The sequence below is a fragment of the Colias eurytheme genome, chromosome 12, assembly GCF_061535395.1.
Source record: "Colias eurytheme isolate Ceu_HAF_F1 chromosome 12, ilColEury1 Martin Lab GWU primary, whole genome shotgun sequence".
In the NCBI taxonomy this organism is placed as follows: domain Eukaryota; kingdom Metazoa; phylum Arthropoda; class Insecta; order Lepidoptera; family Pieridae; genus Colias; species Colias eurytheme.
Window position 1 is genome coordinate 7,798,284 of NC_142991.1, and position 20,716 is coordinate 7,818,999.

At 32.4% G+C, this 20,716-nt stretch overlaps 1 protein-coding gene across 2 annotated transcripts in view; it reads right to left on the reverse strand.

Moving 5' to 3' along the window:
* Window positions 1-2,359: 2,359 nt before the first annotated feature.
* Window positions 2,360-20,716, reverse strand: part of RhoGEF64C (Rho guanine nucleotide exchange factor at 64C) — a 124,696-nt gene continuing 106,339 nt past the window's right edge. For both annotated transcript variants that reach the window (XM_090107792.1, XM_090107793.1), the window contains 8 exons: window positions 13,163-14,975; window positions 10,854-12,971; window positions 10,492-10,769; window positions 10,212-10,418; window positions 9,564-9,853; window positions 7,468-7,579; window positions 6,647-6,910; window positions 2,360-4,221 (listed from right to left, as the gene is read on the reverse strand). In XM_090107792.1, coding sequence (XP_089963918.1) covers window positions 4,090-4,221; window positions 6,647-6,910; window positions 7,468-7,579; window positions 9,564-9,853; window positions 10,212-10,418; window positions 10,492-10,769; window positions 10,854-12,971; window positions 13,163-14,975 — 5,214 coding nt within the window. In that variant the 3' untranslated portion in view covers window positions 2,360-4,089. The remainder of the gene's footprint in view (window positions 4,222-6,646; window positions 6,911-7,467; window positions 7,580-9,563; window positions 9,854-10,211; window positions 10,419-10,491; window positions 10,770-10,853; window positions 12,972-13,162; window positions 14,976-20,716) is intronic.

Here is a 20,716-nt window from a genome sequence, read left to right on the forward strand (position 1 = left end):
AGACTCATGTTTTTAAAATTATGAGGCTATTTCAAAAAGTGGGGCATCTATCCCACTTTTACCCTAAGCTAGTCGTTATGATATTCTTGGTAAAATTATTAATTTGAATAAATTTATATTTAAACTGTAATTGTTTTAGTACAATCAATTCAACAACTTTTGTTTCAGCCCACGTCTACTGAATGGGAACATAAAATAATTTTTACGACAGACATCGCTCTTTATTGGTCCGATAAAAGGTCGAGTTCGTTGCAATTTGAATTTAACTGCATCGTAAAATAAACTATTGCAGTGGACCAATGGAAAACTAACTTGCCACTGTTTTAGGTTTGAAAACGAATTTCATCCGCATAGGCGAGGCTATCAATGAAAATAATGTGAATCGCTGGTTTATTTCCTCTTAACTCTATATATAGAGTTCAAATGATATTGATTAGAACTTTTGATTAGAACAATTGATTTTTTGAAACGTAATTATTATTGTTTATAAATAAAAGTTAAATGTTTTTCTTAGTTAATTCTCTTATTATCTCTTTACAAAGAGATGTATAGCAACGCTTTAGAGCACCCTAAATTGTGTACCTACTACATATTATGAAATTGCAATTTAACTATAATTTCTCAAATTAAATTGATTACTAATTAATTACAACAGGCATTAATAGTGATTAATTGTTTTATAATGGAAATTACGAAAAGCTTTAGTTTTTAGAAAATTCACAAGAAAATATCTGATCTATGTGACTTTTTTAGTTAGAGGTAGGTAGCTAAAGGAGCTCAACAAACAAAAAATACGAGTACAGCAGTTTTTACGAGATTGGATGACAAATATCACTATTTTTCGATTCCGAATATCCTCTGTCCTATTCCTCTAAAATACAAACTTTTTCACTCATATCTATTAGAAGAATACAGACTATAGGAGTGATATCTCTAAAACTCGACTCTCAAAGGACTTGTTATAAATTCAGACATTTTGCTTGACGAAAATACTGCATTTGTATTTAGCAAAGAATCTATGACAAAAATTTCGACGAATGCTTTCATAGTTTTCAGGAAATTGTTAGACATGTTAGTGCGGTATTTCAGCGATTCTATCGTTCTAACATGTCATTATTATTCATTTTATTTAGGATATGCGGTTTCCATTCCAAATGCTGCAAAATCCTTGTGTTATTAAGAAATACTATTATATTTTCTTCCATTAAAATATTTTTACCCACTGAACTTTTCACAAACTAAGAAACAAGCAACTAATTACCTACAAGTTTACAAGACATTGTGAACAATCTCCAACTTACCTTAATAATTCGATCTGCCATTGCCGTGTTATATTTATTTACGCGCAAGTAATTACAATACAACAGTGGGCCATTGTATAAGTTAGAAACTCGACAGAACTTAATTCTGTTGAAACTGTAGGTAAGTTGGGAACCGCATTCGAGGTTAACCATCGCTAAGTTCTGCAAGGATTATTTTCTATGTTCGTCGCTTTGATATTGAATATTTAATAATTTAATATAAGTTTTATTAATGTCTTTGAAATGTTGATTGCTTTGAACATATTTCTCTCTATAAATACCTATCTAAATATGAAGCTCTATGTTTAAAAAATGTCTTAATTACCTAATTTATGAACTTTAAAAATTAACCGCAACAACTCGAGTATTATTAGTACCATCATAGTTGACTAGGCAATAGGCATAAATGATAATAGATAATTAATGTAGTTTAGGTACTAATATTGTAATTAAGAAATTACTACCTATGATCTTCTGATAAAAAATGAATTTGAAAAGCTATTTCTGGCCAGATTTGGCGAACTTTTAACATTTTCAGTAGGAATTCTAATTAATTTTTGAAAACAATTAATTATATATCACACATACATTATAACAAACACATGTCATCAACTCGTGTAATACAAACTTATCTAATTAATAATAGCTAGAGGAGTAACTGTCAAATAAGTTTTAATTCGCTCGATCGCTTATATCTCGAGACACTCTGTTCGCGTTATTAAATTTTCATTTAATTAATTCGAATATTATCTACAATTATTAAAAAAAGGAAAATGATTTGACATTCCATTATTATTCTTATATAATTAAACTTAATAGAAGTTCCATGGCTAGTTAATAATTAGTCTGCGTATTTTTGTTGAGGATCCACATTCTATATTGAATTTTAAAAACCTTCACAACTAATTTCTTATCTAACTACTTAAATACTTATCAGTATCGGAATACAACACAAAAATATATTATTGTAGTAATACTTACGAGGTAGGTACTAATACTTACTTGGTAACTAGCGATAGGGGTAAATTGTAAACAAAACTAATAATAAAAACACACAATATTTTTAATAAATTTATTTATTTCCATTTCTCCTCAACTAATAATTAACAAAAATAACATTAAAGGCGAAAACTGATCTCTACATTAACTGCTTCTAATTACATAAAATACATACAATAAATACAATCGAATTAAAATATTTTTATTTTCTTTTAAATATTAAACACCTTAAGACTAGTCAGGAAGCTATTTTCGATACCGTTACACGTTATTCAGTTATAGTTATTTAACAGTTAAAATAACAGTGTTATAGATGTAACAATAAGCTTTTTTTCATTTACTTCAGGATATCACAGCTATTTTAATTATTTACATTCATTTAGATATCGTTTAAAATATTAGGGCACAAAATTAATGAATACTAAATTTTGGTATACGCTAAATCTTAACTAGTGGCAAATAATTAAGTCATACAGTAAAATAGGAAAATTATGATACATTTAAACATTATGTAGAACACAAACCATCAGACTAAAGTCAAAATTTAACTTATTTGAAAAAGTAGCTACAATCTCTATAAATACATAAGTATACAAATACAAAGGAATTTTAATAAGCATAAAACAGTAAAAAATACAATGAAAATAATAGGTTATTATTACAGTGAATGCAATCACTATTGGTAAGGGAATGTAAAGGCAACTACACAAATTTGCACTTAATTATAAATGCATTTGAATTGGAAATACGTTATTTCAAATTCAGGTGGGGTTCAAATGCAATAATGTTATTCTTGGAAACAGAAATAGCATTTAGAACTAAGGCTTTATTAGCTTAAAAGACACTCAAAAACTTAACATCACTTACATTAAGAATGTAAATAGATAAGAGTTTTTCCTTTCTTTATATAATATTATTTATAATGTCAAGTATTTCTGGTTTCATAGTTCATTCTTATTTCCCATATCCGTGGTATTGTTAGACAAAACACTAGTTTCAAAAGTATTGAATAACAAACGTAGGTTCTCTTTGAACTAAACAGTTTGGAGTTCTCGTGTTGTTTTACTTAATTTTAGTGAAGTCAGAAATAAAATTTAAAATAATTATCAACGAACAAAATGAGTTTTACAAAGATTTAGCTGCTAGAAGAAGTTTAAGAATTTAGAGTAAAAATTAGTATCACTTTGTCTCCTAGTGTTTTGTCTATAATAACCAGTATATCAAAGTTACACTTACAATTTCAATAATTTTAGCCCATCTACTAATTTTAAAAACAACAAAAGAATAAAAAAATATATTGAAACGGAGAAAATCGTAAGAATGTCTCACGCAGCAAGCATAAATAAATGTAAGAACGAATTCAATCTAGCCTAGTTTGCTAAGACGGCAGTACCGTAAATCAAACCAGGCGGTTTTAATCCTGTTATGGTCTCCTTTCTTTTCTGTTCTTTTATTAAATATTCTTTTATAAAAATTATTCACATAAATGCAGGTCACAATCGATTTTTTCTTTAATGTTCATCCGTATACAAAATAATAAGATATTAGTCAATTTAAACAATATTTATTTCGAAAATAAAAAATCCAGTCACTATTGTATCAATTAATTAAGTGAATTCACACAGAGCAAGCTTTGCGAAACAATTGCTGCGCGAAGCAGCTCGGTCTATATGAACCCCTATTCACCAAAAGTTCACATAACAATTTCACACCCCAAAGAAAACAACGCAGCATTTCGTACATTTATTCAACCAATCCAATAAAACAACGCATCAATTCATATATTTATTTAATTTCTCGTTAACATCGGGTTGATCATAATATTCGCTAGCGCGTTCCGTCGCTTGCGCCACGCGCCCGCGCCCTGCGCGTGGTACTGCAGCTGGCGGTACCACGTGCGTGTGCGTGTGCTTTCGTCCGCCTGGAAACGTGTGTTTAGTTATACTTATGTGTTTTATTTAAGTATGTAGTAGTAGTAGTTAGTATTATACTTATGTGTGTTAGTTAAGTAGTAGTAGTTAGTATTATAATTTTGTGTGTAATGATTTAAGTATCTTATTTATTTTACTCTTTAATACAACTAAACAGTTTTAGATACTAAAATATACAAAAATAAAAGCAAGAAGCAATTGAGTGTATTTGGTGGCCTTATCACTAAAGTAGTGATCTCTTCCAGGCAACCAGGGCAGAAGGTTTACGTATGTATATAGATATGAAGTATTATTTTATGGTGAGGAATGATATACTTAAACAATGTAATGAATGTTAGAAATACTTATAACTAAGAACGACAATGAATCTCTTATTGACGTAAATGGTAGATTTCTCAACATGGACACATTCTTAAACACATGCTTAGCTTATGTGACCGTTATGACTTTAAATATCATTTTCAGACACACAATCTCGCAATTAAAGGTTTATTTATTCATTAATTGAACAAACATACAAACACACAAGCACAAAAATGACCAGAATTTACATTAGAAATAAAAAAAAATCTCCTACATTTAGATAATCCGATAATAATTAAAGGATAAAAGCTTAATTCCCGCCCAAAACTTTTCTCAATTTCACGATAATGTAATATTATTATACATTACAGAGTAATACTATTTGAGGAAATATTTATTTTTTTATCAAAAAATACATTTAAAAACATTACTCTGAGAGAAAACTTAAATTACATGCCCGAGGCTTTAAGCCGGAGCTCACCGAATAATAATAAAATTTCATAAACCCAAGTGATATTGTGTTTGAAAATAAAAATGTTTTTCTGTTAATAAAAAAATCTAAGATCATAGATATGAAACTAGATGATGATGATGATGCTAAAATAGAATTGACACAAAAAATTTAATTTCAATCAACCTAAGAGGATGTAAACAAAAATAAAATTAGTAACACATTTTAGCAGGAATAATATAGCCATGTCCGGTAGTTTTTGATTCTCAATAAACATTAAGTAACAAATCGTTCTCATATATTTCAATATACTAATACTAGTCGTTTTAGTTAAAACCAGCAAAATCACAACCCATTAGCAAAATGAAGCGCTATTTCAATACCCTGTATATCAAAGTACATAATATACCACAAAATGTTAGGAAAATCTGGGTACATATATACTATAGTATATACGTACTCTACTCTATAGAGTAAGTTATTATTTTTAGCAACTCCAACCGCCTTTAAATTGCCTGAAGTCTGAACACTAAATTTAAGCGGACCAACCGGAAAGCATGAGCTTTCAAATAATAAAAAGAATCATCAAAATTTTTAAACATTACGTAAATCCAACCAAAATGAGCGCAATTTAAATACACTCTATATCAATCAGATTTCATTGTTACTAGTGTTTATGGGCGGTGGTGACCACTGCCCATCAGGTGGCCCCTTTGCTCACTCTGGCATAAAAAAATCTATGTACATAATATTTGTAACGTATATAGACTATAGAGTATGAAACAGGGTAAATGCAACGCAGGGTGATAACAAAAATACGAACGCAAAACAAATGCATTCCTCCGTACAGAGCGCAATGGCTCGTGCTAAATGTATAGCGTTTGCTTTCGCTGAGGCAGCGTTGGAACCGACTTATGGGTTTTGAGCTCCAATTTACACTGGATATTGGAGCTTTTGAGATTGACGTATGGGCTCTGTTCACTTTGTCAACGGTGGGTCTAATAATATTAATGGAATAATGCGAAAACTGTACTGATAGAAGGGATACTTTGTTTGTAATTTTTCCTGTTCGGTATTGTGCAAACCATTGAAACGATTTTGTTAATAAAGAAAACCCATTTATCCATTGTAGCATGTTAAACAAGCCCTGTAAATACAGAGGCGTTATAACGCAGGTATCTAACTATACACACCTAGTCTTTACGTTACCAATAAATATCGAGAAATATCGTTAACGTTTACTGTGAAACACAACCCACGCGTGGACCAATTATTGTTTCTATCGATTTTATTTCACTTACTTACAATAACAAAGATTCATATAAAATTTTACAAATAAAGTGTATATCGATTATCAACTGTGTGTTAAATTTTATTAGGAACATTTTAAAATTACATAATATGGTCCACCTTAAAACACCACCTAAATACTAAAAGACAGGTAGTGTCAAAAGTATAATGTTTAAGATTCTTAACAAACATTCACTCAACAACATTCACTTTTTTTTTCTATTCTTTATAAATTTATATTAAATAAAGCATTTGAATGCCATAAAACCAAAAATAACAAATTCAACATTCACTCATACACACAAAAAATTTAATTCTACTGATACCTTGAATACATACCCTTATTCTACACATACACTGATTCCACGTACCTTAAATATATAAGAATCCTTGGTAGTAATCTCATGCACTTCAAAGAAGTGTTCCGGTTCATGGTCCGCGGCGACCACACATCTATCCAAGAACAATGGCTCCCGTTGCAGCGTGTACCTTCCCGCCTTCTCGCGGACCAATAGCAGTGCAGCTTCCCGCACGCCGCTGCGAGCGAATAACGCTTCGCCTTCGCGTTCGCGCGCTTCGCGGTCGCGGGCTTCCCGCGTTTCGCGTATTTCGTTCGTTTTGTGTGTGTTCGTTGGCTGTAATGTGTGAATTGTGGCGTAAATGTGGAGGAAATTATAATTTAATTACAGATAAGATAGACAGGAATTGACCATAAAGGTTTTTTTATAAACTTTACTACTTTATATCAATTGATAATTTTTTTTAATGTTTAAAGTATGTTCAATGTTCAAGTTAGTGGTAAAATTTATTCTAAGGCATGCATTGAAAAAATTGTAATAATCGATCTAAATCTAAGGTTAGGCCTATGCTGGTCAACATAACCTGTTACTAAAACTAAGAAGGAACTGATTTCATTAGCAAGGTAAGCTTTAATGATATGAGGGGTTTAATGAAAGATCATACTAGAACTTGTAACATTATATACGGACAAAGCTCAATTGCTACTCTCGATTTTAAATGTATTCTTTACCAACTTTGTGTAATATAATTTAATACTTTTCCTACTTCTACTTTTTCTACAATTCAAGCTGCTTTTATTACAAAGTTTTTATCGAAGTAAGTACATTAAGAGTGGAAATTATTAACAAAATATGCATTGAAATGAGAAATAGTTGAAAAAAAAAATCCTTACCTTTCCATTAGTTACCAAAAGAGCATTAATCGGCATCAGCTTGATGGTTCGGCCCTTGCGCCAGTTGTTGTCGTTCGGTTGTGTGAACAGCAGCTTGCCTTCCATGGCGAACCTTTCAATTATTATATTAAATTATTATTATTACTATCTACTAAAATATAATTAGATTTTTCGGATAGTATATCTTGAGTATTTATTTGGCTCTTGATAAACATTGATTTGGTGGGAATTCTTTTATTTATATTATGGGTTTAAATTTAAAGTATCTTAATTTTTCCAATTTGTAATGGGACACTTTGGTTTATGAGTATTTTTTGAGGGATATATTATAACCATGTTGTGTATGAAACAATATTGAAATTGATCACTGATTATTTTAATGACACAAATATTTAATTTAAATCGCCATATCGACATCAAAAACAACGAACATTTCAAAAATGTCGATCCAGTGATTATACTCACACACTACATAACAGAGAAAAAACACATTCGCAAAGCCCCTTTTAAAATATTACAACTCGAATAAAAGAGTATCAATGTTACCAAAAACGATTCAAAGAACATTCAAGTAAAAAGCCGTTCCCGGAATTCGTGAGTCAAAATTATTTCCTCATTACAGGTGTAATTGCTTTATTTGTGTAGCTTTAAAGCAATAAAGAGTCCCCGAGAATTGCATTCTCCGTTGTTAGAGCCAGTAAAGCACCGATTAACAGATGTATGGGATAAGTGACGGACGAACATCATTAGTGATTCTCTTATTATGATCTGTTACATTGTATCATATCAAATTCTGCGTAAATGTACATTTTCATTCCTTGAAGTTTTTGCTTGATATTATCTTCTGTTCGCCTTGATTTTATATAAGAACTTATAAACCCAGCCCATTATCTTTTAATGTTAGTTTTTAAGTTGTTGTAAATTTTAGAAGGTCGGCGACACTTTGAAAAGACTTTTAGTTAAGTCTAAGAGAGGCTTGTGAATACAAATGGAATAGCATGGCTTAATCTTTTGCGATTATATCTTCGCTTATACCTTGAACATGGGCCTGTCATCAATGATCGCCGTAATGGAGCAATTTGTCCCATCTTCCAATAGGTAATATAGTGGTCTACAATTTGGCAAATGTGATCAACCATTTCATATTATTTGCGTTCACAGAAACATTAAATCAAACGATAGAATTATATAATTACACGATAAAATTGTTCAAACAAATACGAAGTAATTAATAGTCTAGACATAAATTATTTATTGTTGATAATTAACCGTTAAGTTGTTATTATATTTGAACGTTGAATAATTCGCAAAATAACAAGAATAATATGTTTTCGTCTTTCGATGTAATGTAATAATAGAACATTTATATCACGTATCTTGTAAACACTCTAAAAATGTATACTCATTAATTTAACATACAATATTTCTTTTTTCAGTTCAATAAATATTTATAAGGCTTCCTAAAAATATCAATTACCTCAAACAGATTCATTTTGTCCTCTTCCCTTATACGAATTCATAAGATGTTAAGTATTTCCTTAGAAATCCATTAACCTTCCTCTTTACGATCGAAATTAGCTCTTAAATGAAATCATGCCGAAAATATTGAGTTTTTCAAGGAATATTTTTTTAATTATACGGTAAGGGGATATTTGATAATATTGAATTTAGGTTCATATGTTATTTTTAATGATTTCAATACAAATGAAGCAGAAATAGTTTCTGCTTTCTTGTATAAAATTCTACAGTACACACCTATTCTTACCGTTACCTATAACATCTCTTCTAACAAATATGTTTTCAGTAGAGAACAATCACCACCCAGCATTTCAATAAACCTCACCTAGATTCATCATAACTCCAGTCCATCAAACTGCCCTACATCTCCACTGAACCTTACCTGGCATCATCATGATTCAACACATCCACGGCTATTTTCCTGAGCTGTATATTAGCTACATATAATTCCTGCTAGATGGCGCTACAGCGGCACGTCCCGTTCATCATCATTTCCTTCCATCTCCACTAAACCTTACCAGCATCATCATAACTCCACTAAACCTTACCAGCATCATCATAACTCCACTGAACCTTACCTGGCATCATCGTGATTCCAGTCCAGTACATCCACGGCCATTTTCCTGAGCCGTATATCGGCTACATGTAAATCATGTGCAGTACGTCTTGCAGCGGCTAGTCGTCTCCACAGCGGCACGTCCCGCGCAGCCGCTGCAGCCGCTGCGGCCGCTGCGTTGATCTCCTCTAGTCTAGACTCCACGCAGCGCTGAGCGCTTTTGACATCTTCGCGTTCGCTAGCGCAAGACGCGGTCGCACGGTATAGACGCGAGAGAAGGAGCGGATATTTTGTCACGCGTTGAACCGGTACCTGGTGAAATGTGTGTGTCATTTACTTTTATGTAAGCGCTACTAGTGATATCGAAATTTGATATCATTGATAGCACTTTTGAATATGAAAAACTAGAAAAAAATCAGATCTAAGCTTCATATTTCTCAGTATGGCCACGCTAAGGAAAAGTAGCTTTTATAATTTTGAATCATTATTAATAGCATGTAATTGGGAAGCTCAGTTCATAAACAAAAATCTATAAGTATAAATATAAAACATTTATCTTCCAACGCTTCCTTATATTATGTCTATTTTTGGTAGAAAGCTATTGAAAACATTAACTCGAAGTCAAACTTTCTTATATCTATTAAATATACTAAGTAATATGCAAACGTACCATGAGGAAAGAATTGAGATTCATCCTCCTCAACACTGCGTTTTCCATTTGCGAGACGCGCAAGAATATCCTCAGGAGTTCCTTCTCCTTCTCGAGGCCGGCCAGCAGCAGCGCGGCGCCGGCTTGCTTCACACAATACGATTGGAACGCCGTCAGCATTCCCGAACATTCTAGAAGGATCTTACCCACATTCACCGTCAATAGATCCTGGAACAAATACGAATACATTAAAAACACAAGTTACATCACTTAATTAAAGTTTGAAATAAAAATATTTTACCTCATCCCCTTGTTCCACTGCTATTTCAAGGGCATCTCTTAATTTCTCAGACAAAACTTGATTGTTATCTATGAGTTCTTCCACGTTTAGGAATATAGCGCTCAATTGTTCTTGAGTAAGTAGACCAGCTACGAGCATAGGCTTGTAAAATTCTTCTAAGATAATTTGAAGATCACGACCATATTTTTCCTCGGTTTCGACAATTTCCGTTATTATTTCTTTCCTCTCGGCCCTTTTTTTAGCACATTTTCTGCACACCAATGGAGCGTATATAGAACCTGTAACAAGATATTACATTAAAATGTATAATTTATGTTGCATAGCCTATTAATTCAAACGAAATATGAATTATATTATGTTACCTTGCTCTGTAATTTGAGTTTCAACTGCAGTATCACAATCTTCACACAAGTGTATTGGCGTGTCTTTATCGCTTACAGAATTTCGTGGCGATGTTTTTCCCTGGAGTCTACTTCTTGAAGATTTGCTGGTTTCTGAGCCTACGCCTGAATCATTCCTTTCTATTTCAGCCGACGGTTTCTTGCATACCAATGTTTTTTCTACAATTTCATTATTTATAATTAGCGAATTATCTTCACTTGAATCCGACGCATTTGATATTTGACTTGTATTTCTTTCAACTCCTTTTAATGATTTAATTTCATTGGACCCATTTTCTTTATCCTTTTGCGATATCGGTGGTGATTCTGGCGCATTGTCATAATTTGTTATATAGGTTTCTTCATCATCAATACCTCTTTCCTTAGCATCTACTAAATACGATAAAATATCATATTTAGATGCACCTTCAAATATAGAGCGCGAACCACTACGTTTTTCATCATCTAAAAGCATAAGTGAATTAGGCGGAGGATTGACTGGCAGAGGTGGTGGCATATCGCCGATTTCTTCATAAATTGGGTCGCTATTTAAGCGTATAGACTCATAATGATGATCATCATCAGTGTTATTTGCAGTTTCAATATCACAAATCGCAGCGTCTACCAACATTTGATAAAATTTCGATCTAGTCGAATTAGTATCGTCTTCTGTTGATAGTTCACTCGCAGACGCATTATAACAATCGGACATGGGTTCCAAGTCTGAGAAAACTCCAGCTACACCGCTTTCATACTCCATACTTTCATAGGGAGCAGAGCAGATATTATCATCGTTCTGTGTGTAAGCAGGCGTAGTAACGTCACTAAGATTAACAACGTCATCGTTTTTCTTTTCGGGACCTTGGTAACTTTTACTTCCGTTTTTATTTATTTCTTCTTTCATAGTTATAAGTGAACTTTCTATAAGTTTCTCAATAGTTACCTTACTACTATCGGTACCTTCCTGATTTTTTGTTTCTTGCAATTTTATCAAAGAATTTTCAATCAATTTTTTTACTAAATCTGAGTCCAGGCCATCTGCTAAATGAGCAAAGAAGGGATCATCAAAAAGTTTTGCAACCAAATTTCCACCATCTGAACTCTTCTTCTGAATGCTCTCATTATTATCTTGATTATCTGTAGGCAAGCATTGTGCACCTTCATCTTTTTTGCCACAAACGTGTGGAATTAAATTGCGTTTTACAGCTTCCACTGGATCATTTAAAATCGATGATATGCTAGCATTAGACAGGTTTGACGCACTACTATTATTAAAGTAATCTTCGTACGTATTGACTTCTTCGTTTTTATTATGATCCCCAGGGAACATGGCCCCAATATAAACTTGGCTTTTCGATTTTTTTACTTTTTTATCCGACGAACCCACACTTATAGTGACAGTAGTACCAGTTTGATATGAATTACAAGAGTTGTTATAGTCATCATTCACTACAACTGAAGACAAATAAATTGGTGTATTATTACTAACATTCATGGTAGAATAACATTCATCACCATTTATTTGTATTGATGTTTTTCTTGGCTCGTTTTCGATAAGTTTGAGAACTTTAGTTGATTCTTTTAATAATTCCTTAGTGTCATCATTGTCATATTGTTTTACTCTTAATATTGTACGCTGTTCATTTTCATTCGTATCTGACCATTCGTCACTTGTAGAGCTTGATGAATTGTTCCGAACAAAACGAGTTTTTACGTAATTTTGTCTTTTTGACCTTGATTTTAATCTTGGCGGTGGTTCCGGTAACTCAGATATGCCATTTCGTAAATTTTTCAATACATTACTAGTAATTTCACTGCTGTCACTTAGGTTCCCCATATCAGTTTCATTTTGAAGTCTTATAGCATATTGCGTGTCATTACCAGAAGTTACTATTTTTGCATTATTTGTTGGTTTTTGATGTTCGTTATCATTTTCAGTTAAAGATTCTAAAAATACTTGGCTTGTGTGACCATGCTTAGGCTTTGATCTCAATGCCATAGTATCTAAAAACTTCGGTGGTGTAATGGTTATTGTTGATGTCAGTCTTTCTGATTCTGAACGTCGTAGTGATGGTATTCTTGGTTGCGGTACATTGTTATCTGTAAATAAACATTCCAAATGTAAATATTTTAGATACGAGTAGATAGATTATATTTAAATATTATTAAAGCAATTTAAAGATTAAATGCATTAAATTATTGTTTAATATTCATAAAAAACCATTAATGAACATATTTTATCATAATTAATTAAAAAAATATTGAATGTGAAAAATATAATATTATATTACCTTCGACTTTATTTTGCTCAGTTGGCTTAGTGTCTTCTTTTTCAGGAATCGTTGGTGGAATTTCCTCACAAGATTGAAGTTGATATGACACTTGAGGGATGATATCCTGTTTATTTTGATTTTCAGACTCTTTTATCTCATCAGAGGTCTCTGACACAATTTCTAACAAGCTATTGTTTATCGTATTATTTTCAGCAATTTCTTCTTCTTTTGTTTCTATTGTGGGTATACCAGATTCCTCGTTTGTAATGTTATCGTGGAGATTTAATTCAGCAGTAAATATAACTTTGGTTTCCTCTTTCTCGACAAGAAATTGAACCCTTTTTCTGTGCAAAATATTTTGAGATGAAACTGCACTTTTATCTTTTGGTTTAGGAAGATAAAATTGGGAATGGTTAACATTTTTATTTTCAAATGAATCATCAGATTTCTCTGTTTTAACATTTGAATCATTCTTAGGTTTTTTCAATATTGATTTTATGGCATCTGTTTTTTGATTTTTGTTTTTTGAATTACGCGCATTTTCATATGAAGGTTTTTTATAAGTTCTCTCTGGTATACGTTGATTATCACTTTCACTATCTTCATCAATTTTTGTATTTCTGAGTTTTCTGGGAGGACGTTTTGGTGAAACACTCTTTTGTTTTGTACGATTTGAGGTGGTGTTTAATATTTTCTTACTACTAGATTTACTTAACGTTCCTAACTTACTATTTTCGTTTTTAATATTCGGTAAACATAATGCCGAAGCCATATCTGCCGATTTAAAATCATAGTTTTTGAGATCAAAATTCACAGGATCATAAACAGTTAATTCATCCACTATATTTGTTTTAGATTCATTTGATACGCGTATTCTTTGTCCACTTATATTTTTAACATTTGAATCCAATTTAACTTTAGTGAGGCGATTATTACTGTTCTTATGATCTTGATAAGGTTCACTAAAATCGTCGTCGAATTCAACCTCTAAATTTGACTTCGATCCAGAAGACTTCATTAAATCATAAGGGTTAATATCGCAAGAAAGAATCGACTTTTTTGTATCCACCACATTATTTTCCTCTTCGTCAATCCACAATTCATTTACGCGACTTACTGACTTACTTCTGTTTTTATTAAGGCTTTCAGGAGTTTGTTTCTTGCTCTTCACTCTACAAGGACTTATACTTTTAGCCCGAGATCGTGATGTCGAAAATTGACTGCCTATTCGAGTTTCATGTGGTGGTGCGAGCCGACTCCGACGCATAAGATCGTATGGATCAGGTTCTCCATTGGGTTTTAGTATGCTAGGTCTCGATTTAGTACTCTGTACCCGAACGGTGCCACCTCTCAATAATCCAGGATCACGACTTACTTGTGGACCTCTGACCGTTCCACCAACAAGTAAACGCGGGCTGTCAGTTATAGTTAAAGGCAAGCGAGATCCTTTGCATTTCTTACATATACTGACTTTGGTTGAGCTGGTTTTCTTTGTACCGTTAAGATATTCGGGACAGGAACATAGTATAACTGCATAATTATGTGGAGTTGGTTTTTGTGGAGTACTAATTAAGACAGGGCCTGGCGCCTCGGGATATGAGGTAAAAACGCTTGGCCGTAAAGGTGGTGTTTGGGTCCTTACGGACCCATACAACCACGTCTCTGCATATTTCATTGATTTAGATAAAGCTGATCCGCCCGGCCCATTTAGAGTTCCATATAACAGTGGACTTTCTGGTGACTTTTCTGATGATTTGCTGCTCCCTGATGTATTTAGTTTTAGCTTGGATGACCATTTCTTCGGACGTGTATTTTCTGGAGTGTCATATACCTGAAATGATTAAAATAAATTTATTAGTTTTATTTTATTTATTATTTAAACCACAATTTATATAAAATTTAGATATTTTAACAACGGATATAAACAACTTTTACTTTAACTCTTTTAATCTCCTCTAATCGCTAATGATGTTGCAGGAAAAACAAACACAACTTTGAAACGCTGCGCAATTCCCAAAATTGAGTTACACATTGAAATGACGCTCCCATTGGAAAAGCCAACTAACTCTTAACTAACGATTCGTAGCCAAAGTAGCCTAATGAAAGTGACCGTACAGTATTGTCCTCCGGGATGCAGCTAGACAAAGCACGTGCCGAACAATCCGGGTTTCGTGATTGGAATCGTACAATTCCTGCCGGGATTTGAGTCCCGGTTCTGAATCGAATCCCGGGATTTTGATACGCAACTTCGGAAAGTACTGAGACTATTAAGCTGCTTGTGCCATGTGAACAAGGGATAATCATTGAAATTTTGGCGTTACAATCGAACAGATGATCATAGTTATTATTACGTGACCGTCAACAGTAAAAATTATTTGTAGGAAATTTATTAATAAGATAAATTAAGAAATAATTTAAAAAATATTTTCTGAGCTGAAATGCTTTGTGGTAAACGCTATTTATCTCAAAAAAATATAACTACTAGAATATAAATGTACCTAACAATTACAAGGGTAAAGCTATTTCTGTTCCCTCTATAGAGGGAACATATAAATAACCAAGAGATTCAAATACTACACTATTATTATGTAATCAAAGTGTATTCTAACCACAGCAAAATGCCAAAGGATTGTTTCATACAAATAATTATTTAACTTTACCAAACCAACGCGAGGAGTAAATTTTCCTTATCCCTGGAGTTAGGTTATACAATATTTAGAACTAAACTAAAGTTCGGTAGACCAAGTGAGATGTATTGTAATCAGCTTACACTTTCGCAATATTTGCATATAGCCTAAGTAAAGCTAAAATCTAGTATACTAGAAGTAAATAGACCTTCGTGCGACCCTAGTTAACGTGAACAACGGCTATAGGCTTTCAGTATTGCAGATATTGTGCGGTTTTCGATTAACTACAACAATGGGTTAAACGGATAAACCTGTGCTTTGAATATATAACTTGCTTGTAATCAAAGATTGTTCTCGAGGCTAGATACATATCTCCGTCTTTGAAATTGATTTTGTTGAAATAAAGACCTTTTATTATAAATAACTGATGCATGATTGGGATCTGAGTTTTTATTTTAGCCTATCTGTTATAAAGAGTAATTAAAAATAGCATTTCTTGAGGCTGAATACGTATTTATATTGAGGAAAGAAATCGTGGTTGTTCTTTATGTTTTGTGAAGAATCTCTATAGCGATTGCACGCGATTGCTATTAACGATTCTAAGAAAATGAAGTTGCTTGTAAATAAAACGACCGTGAAAACATAATGAAAGGGGGAGAAACTGACTGGAAGATATTTAGAGTACACAACGTGTAGGTATGGAAAACTACCAATTTAGTATATTAAAAAAAATATGTGCTGAAATTTTAATGTTGCCGAAAAATAAAAATTTATCACAAACTTACATGACAGTATAAAAATATAATACATTAAAATCCTTTACACTTATTGAAATGCGGTTTGTCACATGAAACGCGGACAACTCAATGAAATCTCGGCTGGTCATTGGATACCTGACCTTACTGTATCCTACATGTCTACGGACCATCAATGATATTAGCTTACAGAGAAAAATGATATTTGCTTGCTGAATTCTATTTTATACGACTTCGTTATTCACGACTCTGTTTATGTTTTCTTTGTATTTTTTTGCACCTTTCCTTCATTCTTCAAAATTAGCAAACGTTTTTGCCAAAATCAATTATAATTAGAATTAAGACTTCAAATATGAAAATTAAAGAATAAATCTTTAACATTTCTACATCTAAATAAACACGACCCAGTATCAATAAGCATGAAAACATAGAAATAAACAGATATAATATTAAACATCATAAACTACATTGTTTAAAAGCAATAACATTAATTGCACAGAGATTCCGACTAATCGACGTTCTCATTGAACAAGATTGTTTTAATATTCACAATTGATTCATCCAACTTCAGTTTTTCCACGAGAAAATGTATTAATACCATTCTATTTGTGAGTTTGTGGATACGCTATTTCTATTATAATTCATATTTGCATCAGGAAATCATTTGTTAACCCATATCAAAAATGACAGTGGCATAACGTCGTAACTTGTGTTCCTTTGTTTGTATATCGCAGAGATTATATTGTTTGTATGGAATTAATTAAATGCAATAAATAATACACAGAGAGAATAGATTTTAATAACAATTGGAACTTGTTCTTGATACCTGCAATTTTTTATATGTAGGTACAGTTTTTTTTTAATAATTAAAAAGAATCTCTATCACGAATGCTCACCCATAATAATATTATGATCCGACTTTTTACAATTCAATTTTAGGCATTATACAATTAACTGACATTCTAAATAGTTCAACATTCACACCTTTTTTTTAAAGTGGGGAAATCTTCCATAGATACCCACGGCTCCCGGGGCCGTGGGTTATGTCGGATTCTTACCGACTAAAACCCCACTGTGTTCCGTCGAGCCGCTTTAATACTTTATAGTTATAATTAATAACTATTTTTCCAATCTTACCAATATCATAAGAATTGAGAATGATCATATTATTGTAACATAACAAAATTCCAGCAAACACTGCACTGAATACAAAAAAGATTAAGACGAGGATACAAACATCGTCACGAATCTTTCCAAACTTGAGATTTCATCGAGGGAAAATATCGGTTTTTCTTCACAGAAACTCGATAAGTATACCGCGGTTATCCAACTAGAAGTTTTCTTAAAAGCTTGTTGCTAACAATAACTCGCCGCTACTTGTTATAAAAACCTTATTAGAACATATTGTTTGTGTTATATAGATAGGTAACTAATGAGTAAATATAATACAGATAAGCCCAATTAATGGAGAAGGCTATAAACATGAACAGTGTTTTTTCTAATCAGTACTTTTATAGAATTCTAACCAATTAAAAATATTATGAACAGTCACATAAATTGTGTATCTTAACTATGCAAACGTTTCGCGAGCTTTTACAAAAGCAAAGTTACGATTAAAACCTCTTACTGGGAGTTAAATTTTGTGTAAGTAGCGTGAAGAGCTAGATAACACAATAGTCTACTTGTTTCTACTTTCAATCCCGGTGTAAAATTACAGTAACTAAATACAATTCAAGAGAGTATATCTGTGACGGGTAACAACAAGGATTGTATTTACGCTGTTTTTACTTTATTTTTTGTATGTGATTTATTATATTATGGAGTACTATTGTGTGTTCATATTTTAATTTTTAGCTAGTTATACTATAGACAAGCAAATATATTTTGATGATAAAAATTTCAGAATAAAGAAAACGAGCTTACGTGATTAGATCGTTTATTTGCTATAAGTACACTAAATTTTAAAACCTCGTATCTTTTTTTTATAAATTACTAGATTTCCGGCCGCGGCTTCGCCCGCGTTCAAAGGAAAACCCGCATAGTTCCCGTTCCCGTGGTATTTCCGGGATAAAACCTATCCTATGTGTTAATCCAAGTTACCCTCTATATGTGTGCTAAATTTCATTGTAATCGGTTCAGTAGTTTTTACGTGAAAGAGTAACAAACATCCATACATCCATACATCCTTACAAACTTTCGCCTTTATAATATTAATAGGATTTTACCTAGTTACTAAAACATACAATTAACAGTACCATACAAACACACACAAGAAATCAATCATAATCAGAAAATAATATAGAGCTCACACTACAATAAAAAAATTGCACATACGGGAAAATTGTTAAAATTCGATATGCATCTGAATTATTGACGTAAAACCAAATTCCGCAAGTCAGTGGGAAAACTCTTTCATCAACTAATGGTTTTTCCGTTGGCTTCGAATTTCACTTTTAAAATTTCCGGATTTCAATTCATTTCACCAAACATAATGGTTTGAGATAAAACCGTGTATATTTTTCTAAAAGAGTTGTCACTATTTCAAATGAAATTCGCTATTTTCAAGCTTATACGGAATATTTGGGTGTGTCTGTGTGTGTATTGATTGTTTGAAATGTATTAATGTTTCTGTTGCATTCAAAGGAAGTCAAGCATTTACTGACACGATTTGAGACGTGCAGAGGATCACGTTAAAGTGATAGTTCTTGTTCCGCACGTTCAAGGAGGGATCCGAATTCCTCTTCAGACTGCATTTAATAATTATTGAAATTGTATTAGATACGACGATTGGGTACTTCATTCTTTGATATATTTATTTTTATGTATCCATACTAATATTATAAATGCGAAAGTAACTCTGTCTGTCTGTCTGTTACTCAATCACGCCTTAACTACAGAACCAATTTGTATGAAATTTGGTATAGAGATATTTTGATGCCCGAGAAAGGACATAGGCTACTTTTTACCCCGGGAAATAGGATAGGTTTTATCCCGGAAATCTCACGGGAACGGGAACTATGCGGGTTTTTCTTTGACTGCGCGGGCGAAGCTGCGGGTGGAAAGCTAGTTTCCTATAAATATACTCAAGGAAAACGAAACCTTTAACTATCAGGAAACGTGTACCCTGAATACAATACGGCAGAATGAGTTAATATAGTTACCAACGTTGTTATTAACGATAAATTCCTTTCCACAAGAATAACGGTAAATGAGATTCGTATTATTTATAAACGTTATATTTTTGTAAAGGTTTCCAAGTCGGTGCACTCAGATAAGGGGATGTATACTTGGCTGAACCTATGATTTTTATCAGGCAGTATATTGGGAATACATTGTATGACGGTGATACATTTTGTTCATATAAAACAGAATTTTTTGAGTTGAGTTTATTGGTTGCATGCAATTATACTTTATTAGTTTTTATGATGAATTTTTGAACAAATATGCAATATAGTCTATCAGTATTGTATTTCTAGAACTAAATGATGTTTGCTTCAAAAATCATTATTTTTCGGATCGGCTTAAAATTTACCTAGGTATATGTTACATCATTTCAGTCTATGGGCGTATTCAGAAAGAAAGCTTGAAACTTATAAGCGCTTATCGGCGCTTGTCATGTTCATATATTTTCCTGTCAGTGCTGTCAACCCGCGCAGGAAAATATATGAACATGACAAGCGCCGATAAGCGCTTATAAGTTTCAAGCTTTCTCTCTGAATACTCCCTTTGTTTCTAAAGTTTCGTTTGTAATTATGTATGTAGGTTCTTTTGCTGCTCTCTCAGTTTAATGTAATACAGATATAAACTTTATATTTATATGAAATATGTTTTATTACTCCAGTGCTTTCAGTCAAAGCATAAAGCAGTGCTCTACAATTCATTTGCGTTGAAGCTTCTGTGCGTTGTAAATGTTTTTGATGTTATTCGTGCCATTTCATTAAACGAGGTTTTGTTTGACTCAGAATTGAGCGCACTCGTACATAATGGGCACGCTTTTTATATAAAACAATAAAGTGTTTCATAAACACTTCTTTCAATTATATTTAATAAAACACGCCGATTGAGTGATTAGTTTTAACACTAAAAAAAACTAGATTAAATTAAATTCTTTAGCAAGTTAAATGTCAGGCAATAAAAGCCAACTATTAAAAAATTCAATCGTCTCACGAGCAACATTTTAAAACGAAAAT